We start from the raw sequence: 11,593 nt of genomic DNA on the forward strand, positions 1-11,593 counted from the left end.
GTGTGGTCGTATGGCACCATCGGATAAGGAGTGATCATGAGGAGCGAGTGAGGAGTCAAGACTCAAGAGGGAAGAGTGGAAGTGGTTCTATAATTACCTACTAGGTGACGGGGTGCAGGCGTAGTATGTATGTTGACTTAACTTGATTTTATATCCAAAATCTGAGACACCGGGTCATTCTCCAATGGAAGAGTTTTCCATTCTTCTCGTCGCTGCTCCGTACCTACCTATCTATACCGATAGCGATATGGATAAACCTCCAGAGCATATCGTCCGCGCTATCTATTGGGTGTCTTTAGTCACCTTTAGCCGCGAGGCTCCATTTTCGTTCGTTGCGGGAAGAGGAGGCTGGAGACTCGCAGGGGATCGACCAACCCAAGATGTAGCGGTACATGTTGATTGATGCTGACCGAGAGAGCCCTCCTGCTGCTGTTGGGGTTGGCAGGAAGAGCGCGAGGTTGCCATCCTCCTTCGCACGCTGCTGGCTTACCTGCCTCGAGACGGCTGTTGCAGTGTTCGTGAGACCTTTTGTTGTGTGTAAGAATGGGAAATCCATGCCTCGCTCATTTCTCGAAACCACCACTCAAAGCCAACTCAAACCCAGTCGTCCCATGCCTCCTTCGTACCTAACAAGCAACCTAACAGACTTGAACAAGGATCCATGTATGATTCTTCCTCGCCCGTTGCTCTTTCCGTAATAGTGTGCGAAGTACTACATAGGCCAGTGGTCCGTGCGTGGCCTTCTGTAGCATGTAGCGTGTACAAGCCGGCGGTGGTGGACAATTACCTAAGGAAAGTAAGTGAAAGACCGAAGCTGTGTTAGAAAACCAAAAAGCTTCCCGCCAACTCAACTCACCTCACCTCAATCTCAATCTCAAACTCAAACTCAAACTCGACTCATCCATCCTCAATCCTCGAACATTCCTTCCTTTTATCGGCACCCAGAACAGTTCATTAATTCCCATCGCTACTCCCCGACGAATGGCCATCGAGCCTTCCATTAATATAATCCGATTTCGAAATCTACGCCGTTTCCCCTTCCTATAGCTTCGCTTTGTTCGATCCATCGCCCTCATTTCATCTCACTCCAACAAAAACAATTTGATCCCGACCCTACAGTTTACAGTCACCAGTCCTACGGGGCCAACATCAAGAAATGGGAGGTGTTTGCTCTTCTTGCTGCGGAGGTATGCTTTGAAAAAAGAATCATGTCTTGTGGGATTATTTACTTATCTTTGGACTGTGCAGGTAAATCCCGAGATGGCTTATATGAACCGGTGCTAGCAGAAAGCGAAAGAGAAGCGGTGGCAGACCTTTTACAATACCTAGAGAATGTAAGAAAAGCCTGGGCTAATATTAAATTCGATGTCTAATGATCATCCAGCGCGGCGAGACCGACTTTTTCTCCGGGGAACCTCTACGAGCTTTGAGTACATTGGTATTTTCTGATAATGTCGACCTTCAGCGAAGTGCTAGTTTAACATTTGCTGAGATAACGGAACGAGGTACGTCTTAATTATATACCTGGATGGATGCAAGTACACAATGTTGGACTCGGGCAAACTACATGGCCTGTATGAGTAATGGTCCGCCTCGCATACAACTACTTGAATGGCGGCGCTTTAGGGCGGACGGGATTGAATTACCGTCGATGCAGGGGATTTATTACTGATGCCTCCCAGATGTTCGTGAAGTAGATAGAGACACTCTCGAGCCGATACTCTTCCTTCTGCAAAGTCCCGATATCGAGGTACAACGAGCGGCTAGCGCAGCTCTTGGAAATTTGGCAGTTAACAGTAGGTTAGGTTCCCCTATTATTTGAGTCAAGCTAACACATGATGTAGCCGAAAACAAAGTAGCAATCGTGCTTCTTGGGGGGCTTACGCCTCTCATCAGACAGATGATGTCTCCAAATGTCGAGGTGCAATGTAACGCGGTCGGCTGTATCACCAACTTGGCAACACACGAGGATAACAAGGCCAAGATCGCACGATCAGGGGCATTGGGACCTCTTACTCGTCTAGCTAAATCTAAAGATATGCGTGTGCAGAGAAATGCTACTGGCGCTTTATTGAACATGACACATTCTGGTAAGTAGTTTCCTTTTCGATATAGTATCCACAAACACTGACATTATTTAGATGAGAACCGACAGCAGCTGGTCAATGCTGGTGCCATACCCGTACTAGTACAACTCCTCTCGTCTTCTGATGTAGATGTGCAATACTACTGTACAACAGCTTTGAGTAATATCGCTGTTGATGCTAATAACCGCAAGAAGCTCGCCTTGAACGAGAATAGACTCATACAGTCCCTTGTGAACCTGATGGATTCCTCCTCACCTAAAGTCCAGTGTCAAGCGGCTTTAGCCTTGCGAAATCTTGCTTCTGATGAGAAGTATCAATTAGAAATTGTGCGCGCTCGCGGTTTAGCTCCATTATTACGACTTTTACAATCCTCATATCTACCATTAATACTTTCTGCTGTCGCTTGCATACGCAACATATCGATACATCCATTAAACGAATCTCCAATCATTGATGCCGGCTTTCTAAAACCATTAGTAGATCTACTAGGTTCCACCGATAATGAAGAAATTCAATGCCACGCCATATCGACTCTTCGCAACCTCGCTGCTAGTTCTGATCGAAACAAGGAGCTTGTCCTACAAGCTGGAGCTGTTCAAAAATGTAAACAACTTGTTCTGGAGGTCGCCCTTAGTGTTCAATCGGAAATGACTGCTGCAATCGCTGTATTGGCCTTAAGTGATGATCTTAAGACTCAACTTCTCAACCTAGGTGTATTCGATGTCCTTATTCCGTTGACAGATTCCCCGAGTATCGAAGTCCAAGGCAACAGTGCTGCAGCTCTTGGTAATTTGTCGTCTAAGGGTAAGTTCCAACAGTGGGATCATGCTTGAAGTTTTCAATGCTAACTAATTATAGTCGGTGACTACTCCATTTTCATTCAAGCCTGGACAGAACCATTCGGAGGTATTCATGGTTATTTAAAACGCTTCCTCGCTAGCGGAGATCCAACTTTCCAACACATCGCAATCTGGACATTGCTACAACTATTGGAATCCGAGGATAAAAAATTAATAAGCTTGATTGGAAAATCAGAAGAGATTGTGCAAATGATCAAGACTATTTCCGATAAACAAATTGAATCAGACGACGAAGGCGAAGAAGATGGGGAGGGAGAAGTTATTCAACTTGCTCAAAGATCATTACAACTACTTGGACAAGGTGGGAAGTCTTCCCATATCGAAGGTTGAACGGTTTGCACAAGAAAAGATTTTTTTGTTATTTGCATCTAGCTATGGGTAGGGCACGGTGTTAGGAGTATAATCAAAGGCATAATAGTTTGCAGCGAGCATATTGGCAGAATGGGGAGGGCGCTGCACTACTTTTATTCCTGTGTTTTCATGACAGACCTTCAGAGGTTTCTGTCATTACAATATATCTTTTCACGACGTCTCCCTTCAACAACTTATTACAGCGATATGGAACTTTAGTTGTTATTCATGTAATTAGATAGGACATTATGATATCCAAATCCAGTCATTGCTCGAAATAGTCAGAATCCTCACATGACATTGATCAGTTAGTAGAACACCATTATTCAACCTTTTAGGAATTGGTGATTCTTGTTATTTTTTTCGTGACTACATCAGAATTTCAACAGTCATCTACCACTGGTTTCAGATCATTCTCGAACCATTTTCTCTCGCTCCATGGTAGGACTCTAGCGATAATTTTCCCCTTAATCAAAGCCATAGGTATCGGACCAAACATCCTTGAATCTCTCGACCATTCTAAATTATCCCCCACTACCCAACAATGTCCCTCGGGGATCTATAAATCATTAGCCCTTGCCTTATACCCTCCTTACGCGTTCCCTTCAAGCCTTGAAAACTCACTCTAATCATCTGAGTCTCTCCACTCCCCGGCGTCCCCATCATAACGCAATCCCCCTCCAAACCCAAAACCCTCTTGAAAGCCTTTTGACCGGGCTCAACGACCGATTCAAACGAAACGATATCGCCAACCTGGACGTCGCGGCCGCGTCGATACGCACGCGAGATGAGAAACCAATCGTTGGACACGGAGATGGTCGGGAGCATCGAGGGTCCAGATCCCGTCTCGAGTGAATAAAAGTACGTGTGGAAGAGGTGGTAGATGAAGAGCGATTTGAGTGTCCAGGTTAGGATGCGCAGGGGGTGAGCGGCGTGCTTGGGATTTCCGCTTCCGCTTCCTTTTCCTCCTCCTCCTCCTCCACTGATAGTGTGTGGGAGAAGGGACATTCGGCGGTTTATGATGCCATGGTTGTGGATGTGAGAGGGGACGCGCAGGGGAAGAGGTCGGAGGAGTGTTTTAAATATCATGACATGCTTTTTTTTTACACAAGGTACTTTATTAAATATGCGATTTTGCGCGGATTGTAAAGAAAGTCGTTTGTGAATATTTTGATCCCCCCCCTTCCCGTGATATGACGATGCAGAGTGAATATGCTTACATAATCAAGCATCATAATAAATTCTTCTTGTCTGGCATCTACAACACACGCTTTCTCAAGCTCCATTCCAGCCCCATACCCCATCCATACAATCAGCAAATATGGCAAATCCTCGCTGCGTCTTCAATGCAGCTTCTGCTCTTCGTCGTGTATTTCTCTCGGGACTCCCTACCGAAACAACCCCATCCGCATCCACATCCCTACTACGCAGCACCCCAATATTTCCCTCCTCTTCCTCTTCCTCCTCTCTGCTACAAACCCGCATTCAAACCCGCAGCATCTTTAAAAGCACCTCTACAGCCGTCGCCGAACAGCGTCTTCCCCGCGATAACGAAATCACCGCTCCCTATCTCCGACTCAAGAATGCCGAAGGCAAACTCGACCCTCCTGCTCGCACGGCGCAGATTCTCCGATCTATGGATCTCAAAACGCACATGTTGGAAGTAATTGCATTTTCGGACGAGGGACTCGCGCCCATTGCGCGGATCGTGAATAAGAGGGAATTGTTCCAGAAGAAGAAGGAGGCGAAGAAGTCGAAGAATCCGGGGACGGTGACGAAAACGATTGAGATGAATTGGGCGATTGAGAAGAATGATTTGGGACATCGATTGGAGAAGATGAGGGGGTTTTTGGAGAGGGGGAATAAGGTGGAGGTTATTTTGGCGGGGAAGAAGAAGGGGAGGAAGGCGTCGGTTGAGGAGGCGGAGGCGGTGATTGTGAGGATTAGAGAGTTTGTGGCGGGGGTGGAGGGCGCGAAGGAGAGGGTCAAGATGGAGGGGAAGGTGTTGGGGATGGCGGTGTTGAGTTTTGAGGGGAAGGTGGTGAAGAAGGGGGAGGGGGAAAGGGAGAGGGAGAGGGAAGAGGGTAGTAAGGAAGAAAATGAGAAATTGAAAGCAGCTAATTAAGAGCTGAAAACCAAATCTCATACCTGGATTAGCGACACGAAAAAAAACACCATTATAAAAAGATCTCTACATCTCGATCTCCAAACCACTTCAATCACTTGAGAGAAATCAACATCTTCCTTCATTTGAAGTACCACCACATTTTGTCCACGGCTACAATACCACCTTCACAACGATATCTATGCATAGTGAAGAGGACTATACAAATCTTCGCTTGAACTTGTAAAGGGATAGGTAGATTGATAGATGGATATTTCAGAATCTAGCTATCTTGGGATATTATATCATATCACTCAGAAGAAGAAAGCTTTCTACATGTACAAAGGAATTAGAAGATTGTATTCAATCAGATTTAATAGACAATAGACAATAGAAAATAGAGAATCCAAATCCAAATCTAAACACAAATTCTCAATCTCACATCCTCTCTCCATCTCTCAACTATTCAACACCTAATATATACACAAATGTACAAACACACAAGCACCCTCTCACACATCTCTATTTATATCTATCCAGCCCCCTCCCCCCTCCCCTCCCTTATACATAACTAATGAATAAGTAACTAGCCAGCCAGCCAGCCATCTATTCATCTATCCAACTAAGTACCCAAATCTAACTCCACACCAAACCACACAACCACACAACACAACCCAGTATCTCAAATACCTAAAATCTAATAGCTATCATATACTATCCTCTCCTATCCTCTCCTATCCTACCTACACAACCAAATAGAATCAATTCCCTTTCACTTTCCCTTTCCCTTTTCCTATCCCTTCCCCTTCCCAGCTACAACTCCAACTCCAACTCCAACTTAATCCCACCAACAAGAAATTCAAATTAAACTCCAATCTCCAATCTCCAACTCCATATCCATATCCATATCCATATCCATATCCGCTTTAACTCCCAACTCCCAACTTAGACTTAGACTTAGACTTAGCTCAATCACATAACAACTACCTACCTACCTACCTATCTACACACTCCATATTATCCCCATCACCGTCAGTATAAGTATCAGTATCAGTATCAGTATCACTTTCAAAAATGTATAATCATAAACACAGATACATATACGGATACAGATACAAACACAGACACACATAAAACTCACACACGCATGCATAAACAGCCTCATGAATATGAATATAAAACCTATAATGAATTCCCCAAGCGATTTTTCATCCTCTGCTATACTATACTATGCTATCCCAAATCAAACTCTAAGCATCTCCAACCCCTATCAAAGCAAGATGACGCTCATCACACATCCAGCATTGTCTCCAACCCATTCCATTCCATTCCATTCCATTCCGCCCCACCCCTCCCTCCAATTGATAATTTCTCCAATTCCATGAGAAATCCCATGTGCAAGGTTTGAACTTGGCCAGCAACGCCAAACCCTACCCAGATTCCCCTCTTCCGCACCATAGCCAACCCACCCCAACCCAGATTCTATCACCATGCCAAAACCAAAAGGAAAGAAACAAGACAACCTAAAAGCACCCAGCGCAAGAGAATGCAAAAATAAAGCTAATATACCAGCACTTGGTATTTAGGTCTGATATAAAAAGAATGAGTAGAGTGTAGTCAATTCTTATTGATTGACCCATGTGAGATGCGGTAAAAAAAACACTATTGGATATCGGATTGACAAAGGAAAAGGGGCCGTGAGTGATTCGTGATTCGTGTGATTCATGTCGAAACAAGAAGAGTGAAGAGGTATCTGAAGCGCGATGAATGTTGAAAGAAGAGTAAAAAGGATATCCGATACGTGCTGACGTGTAGAGTGATATTTTGTGGGGGAAGTTCATGCAAAGTATCAACAGATACTTTTTTTGATAAAGTGTGGGGAACCGGATGAATGATGCGGGGTATTTGGATGCAACTTCTCAATGCGAAATGTCCGATGCATAATCTTGTAAATCGTGATCGAAGGAGTTGATCGTTGTCCGGAGATGTCGGAAGAAACCGTGTGGCTGAATACCCCATTCTGTTCAAGAATTCCGAACTCCTTCAAACTCGAGCAGCTGGTGAACTTTGCCCCTCTCGTCTTCGTCTTTCTTCTTCCATTCGAATCATTCTTGCCACCGCTTCATTCTCCATCAATCCACCTTCAGCCAACCCACCAGATCTAATTTGTCCTGCAATCAAATACCCAGAACTTTCTTCCAATTCAAATGGTGTAATAGGACCAGGACTACCGAGAGGAAGTAATCTTGGACTGATAGGCTTGGATCCTGGTGCGGATTCACCGGGACTAGAAACGACTGAAGCATGTACCATGCGTGCTTGTTCGATCATGTCTTTTTGGTACTTTTGTAGTTTTCGTTTGACGTCTGAGGATTTCCTTTGATGATGTGGATTTGCAGGTTTTTGACGTTGGCTTTTGGCAGGAAGTTGAAGATTGCCACCATTCAATATGGACGGAGGGATGCTCGTGAGGGGTACCGGGAGAGGAGAAGTTGGCGATGGCTTATAGTTTGAAGGATAATATTTCCCTTTGGGGATGACTAGAGTTTCTGGTAGAGTGAATGGAGAGTTGACGATCGAAGGAGGTCCACGAACAGTGGCATCAGAAGATGGCGAATCCATGGGCGAGGACATGGAAGATATGGTGATTGGGTGCATTTCTGGAGAATTCCTAGAACGTGAAGTTGATAGTAGAACGGTTGATTTGAGAATTTCTGGGTTTTCGTCTGCAAATCCGGGAAAATATCCTCTATAAATCATTTTGTCAGAACAACAATGCCAAAATAATATCCTAGCATAGTCCTTGCTATGCTTTCATGCCCAATTCAGAAACATGAGGTATGACATTCAAATCATGCTTACCCTGGTAATTCTCCACGACCTGTCAATGGTGTATAAACTCGCGCTCTTCTTGTAGACTGGCCGCAGGAAATTGGAATCGAGTCGCTTTTCTTTGGAGTATCGAATGTAGTAGATATCGTTTCAACTTTATAGTTCCCAGATCACGAGTTAGCTTGGACCGTTTTATACCAATAAGTCATAGGTGGTGGCGGGGCAGGTTAACAGAAAGCGGGAAGGGCTTGCACTGAAAAGTAAAAGCGTAACATACCATGTGTGCCGGGAGTGCCGTAACGTGGAGAGTTTGTACTACTATTACTAGTACTCGTGATTTCTCTGGTCCTTGATTGTATGGCAAGATCTTTTAGAGATGCAATAATATCTTCTTCCGAGGAAGATGATGAGTAGGATGGTTGGGTCTTGGTATTTGTGTGAGGACGACGGGAAACATCTCTACCCCCATTTGTAGGAAAGTAAGAAGAGGTCTTATAGGAACGATGGCTGGCCATTTTGTGTAAGAGGATAGACAAATGGTCGGCGGGTAATTCTCTTTTTACATTCATTCAAATAACTAGGGAGGGAGGGAGGGAGGGAGGTAGATAGGTAGGGAGGTAGGGAGGTAGGGAGGTAGGTATTTAGTTCGAATTTGAATTTCCTGGGGCAATGCAGATGGATGGTCTCTCGTTCTTGGCGGAGGATTCGCTTGTCCGTTTCGTTCGGTCAGTTGGTTATGTATGTGTGTGTGTGTGTGTAGCTAGTAGCGGTGCACCCAAGTAGCTACCCAGCTACCTTGGATCGTAAATTGAGTTAATTCGTGTATCGTGAATCGTGATCTACCTAAATGTAGACGGAGGGTCTTGCGCAAGGTAATCTAATCACACTGGGGCCATTCCAATAGTTGATCGAATGATAATTGGTGGATTTGATGAAACTTCCAAGTCAAGTGATGGTGCGGTACCGACGAGTGCTCGAGTACGAAATTGGGTTTGGTAAGTGGTAAGTAGGTAGTCAGTCAATAAAACTTGTCCAAGGGTTATGGTTCAGGTGTGGTTATTGGCGTTGATTTTGATTTTGATTTTGTAAGTTTCGTATCTTTTTTTTTTGGTGGTGTGCAGCGTGTGAGGATTCGTCGTTGTGTGATGTGAACCATAGGGTTGTATGTGGATGTCTATGCGGATGTGGATGTGTCTATGTATATGTATATCTCTCTCTCTCTCTAATAGACTTTAACTTTCTCTTCTACCTCGTCTCGTCTTGAATGTGACTGCCTCTGGATTTATTTTTGTTCACAACGTTGGGGAAGGAGAGAGAAAAGGTAAGATCGTCGTAAAGTCGTAAGTCCGCAAGTCCCAAGTGATTAATTAGATCCTCTTTCAGGTATTATTCGTTCGTTAATGCTTATGAAAATCCAAAGGTCTAATCAAGAACAGGTAAAGTGTGTGAGGGAAGGAAATAACGGCAAAGCCCAATCTGATTTAATGTTTCGGATCTTGGTGCCGAAATCAAATATGAGGTTTATGTTTTTTTCTCTGGGTCTTTGCTATCTGATTGATGGATATTGTGATGTGATAAGTGGTGGTGCTGGTGGTGGTACTGCTGCTGCTGCTGCTGCTGCTGCTGGTGCTATGAAGGGTTGATTGTGTTCCTTGGACTTTTGTTGTAGAGGATATCTAAGGAATGGACGATAGATAGGACAGATAGATGTATGAATGAACGTTATTAATGGGGAGGAGGGTAGGTCATAAGCAGGTAGGTATGAAGAATATATGTTGCCGTGTCAAGGACGAGTGAGAGATGCTAGAGAGGCGTGTGAAGTCTACTTTAGTAATAGAGAGAAGAGTAAAGTCAAGAATGAATGCCTATACTATGTAGTTATAGATAATATATCTTTTATTGATTGATTGATTTGTTATTTTTATCTTCGTTGGCAAGTGAAATTTTCTTCCCTTTTCCTTTTCCTTTTTCTTCCTTTCTTTCCCTTCCCTTCCCCTCTCTTCCCTCTGTCGTTTTAATTAGAATGAGTCAAATATGAGAAAATATGGGTGAAAAAAAAGTCGTATCATCTCTCTTCTGATGAATCTCCGCAAGATCTGCAGAAAGGGTCAAGGGTTGACTGAAGGGTTGAAAGACCTGGCGGTGCTGGTATCTGGTGCAGAGGTTTGAGGTCTGAGGTCTGAGGTCTGAGGTCTGAGGTCCAAGGGAGGCGTAGGCGTTTGTTGTTTATGGGTCAGCGTGGGTCGGCAACTTCTACTCTGTCTGCACTCTGTCACTCTGTCACTCTGTGCCTGTACGAGTAATACTTCTTGTCGTGGTGACGATGATGTCAGCGCACATGGAAAAACGAGATGTATATGTATGCCCGGAAGATTGACGCGCTTGATGCAATTAATCACTACCCGACTATAAATCGTTTTAGGAATGTCATACAACGGGTGGATGGATCAGATATTGCAGAGTCGTATTCACATGATATCGACTACTTCGATTTCGAGAGAAATATACTTTCAAAACATTACACTCTCGACGAAAGAAAGCATAATATATTTACATGTATATGTATATCTATATTATATGTATATGTATATGTATATCTATATCTATCTATACACACACACACACTCATACCCAGGTACGCCCAGTACATGTTTTATGCTCCAAGATCACATCACATCATACATCACATCATACATGATACATAATCTTACATTACGTACTTGAGTATCATCCATATCCAAAATGCCCCCTCCTCCTCCTCCTCCTCTCCTCTCCCCTCATCCAATATTTATCAATAATGTCTCTCAATCTGACCATCCAGTATTCCCCGTTACCTCGTTTGGATCACCACTGGTGGATGATTGATAATTGGTGATTGATCTTCCAACTTCACTCCATATATGGAAGTGCGAAGAAACCCTCGGTCGCTCTCGTCACTCGTGGCTGTACTCTTGGACGAGACGATGCTATCTAAAATCCTTTAAACAGCTTAATCTGTGGGTCACCTTGCACTTCCTTTCGTTTCTCGAAACACAACGCGGCTGTGTTGTTTTCTGATCTATCTACATAGGCTCGATAGGTCCCAGCAGGTGAGGTCGCCACCTCTCCCTTCTCTCTATTCCTTCTTGGTATGGCACATACTCCGTAATACCAACATACCATACCGACTATTCTTCCAAGATTTACGGGTCGTAATTTGGTACATATTGTGGCGGTCATGTATGTATCATGCAAAGACCCTACTTTCTGCAACATATCACAATGCCCAACATCTTTTAGAAAAGGTTCATGGGGGTGTGGTTGTACATCGTAAGTAACTCTACTTCCCGAAAGATCCACAGTTGATACCATATCAATGT

At 44.1% G+C, this 11,593-nt stretch overlaps 4 protein-coding genes across 4 annotated transcripts; 2 read left to right on the forward strand and 2 right to left on the reverse strand.

The window, feature by feature from the left end:
* Positions 1-768: 768 nt before the first annotated feature.
* On the forward strand, positions 769-3,582 carry Bcvac8. The gene is made up of 7 exons (XM_024694566.1): positions 769-1,187; positions 1,249-1,334; positions 1,385-1,505; positions 1,683-1,796; positions 1,845-2,090; positions 2,142-2,891; positions 2,946-3,582. Exons 1-7 carry the CDS (start codon positions 1,157-1,159, stop codon positions 3,275-3,277), a joined length of 1,680 nt encoding a protein of 559 aa, XP_024550356.1. The 5' UTR covers positions 769-1,156; the 3' UTR covers positions 3,278-3,582.
* Positions 3,583-3,599: 17 nt separating this feature from the next.
* Positions 3,600-4,455, reverse strand: Bcimp1. The gene is made up of 2 exons (XM_024694567.1): positions 3,923-4,455; positions 3,600-3,857 (listed from the first exon to the last, which is right to left on the reverse strand). The coding sequence occupies exons 1-2, from the start codon at positions 4,304-4,306 to the stop codon at positions 3,681-3,683; spliced, it is 561 nt and encodes a 186-aa protein (XP_024550357.1). The 5' UTR covers positions 4,307-4,455; the 3' UTR covers positions 3,600-3,680.
* Positions 4,456-4,470: 15 nt separating this feature from the next.
* On the forward strand, positions 4,471-5,837 carry BCIN_08g03290 (hypothetical protein). Its single transcript, XM_001554595.2, has one exon. It carries the CDS (start codon positions 4,620-4,622, stop codon positions 5,421-5,423), a length of 804 nt encoding a protein of 267 aa, XP_001554645.1. The 5' UTR covers positions 4,471-4,619; the 3' UTR covers positions 5,424-5,837.
* A 713-nt stretch (positions 5,838-6,550) lies between these two features.
* Positions 6,551-10,057, reverse strand: BCIN_08g03300 (hypothetical protein). Its single transcript, XM_024694568.1, has 3 exons — positions 8,512-10,057; positions 8,265-8,388; positions 6,551-8,151 (listed from the first exon to the last, which is right to left on the reverse strand). Exons 1-3 carry the CDS (start codon positions 8,747-8,749, stop codon positions 7,446-7,448), a joined length of 1,068 nt encoding a protein of 355 aa, XP_024550358.1. The 5' UTR covers positions 8,750-10,057; the 3' UTR covers positions 6,551-7,445.
* Positions 10,058-11,593: the final 1,536 nt, after the last annotated feature.

The sequence above is a fragment of the Botrytis cinerea genome, chromosome 8, assembly GCF_000143535.2.
Source record: "Botrytis cinerea B05.10 chromosome 8, complete sequence".
NCBI classification, from domain to species: Eukaryota; Fungi; Ascomycota; class Leotiomycetes; order Helotiales; family Sclerotiniaceae; genus Botrytis; species Botrytis cinerea.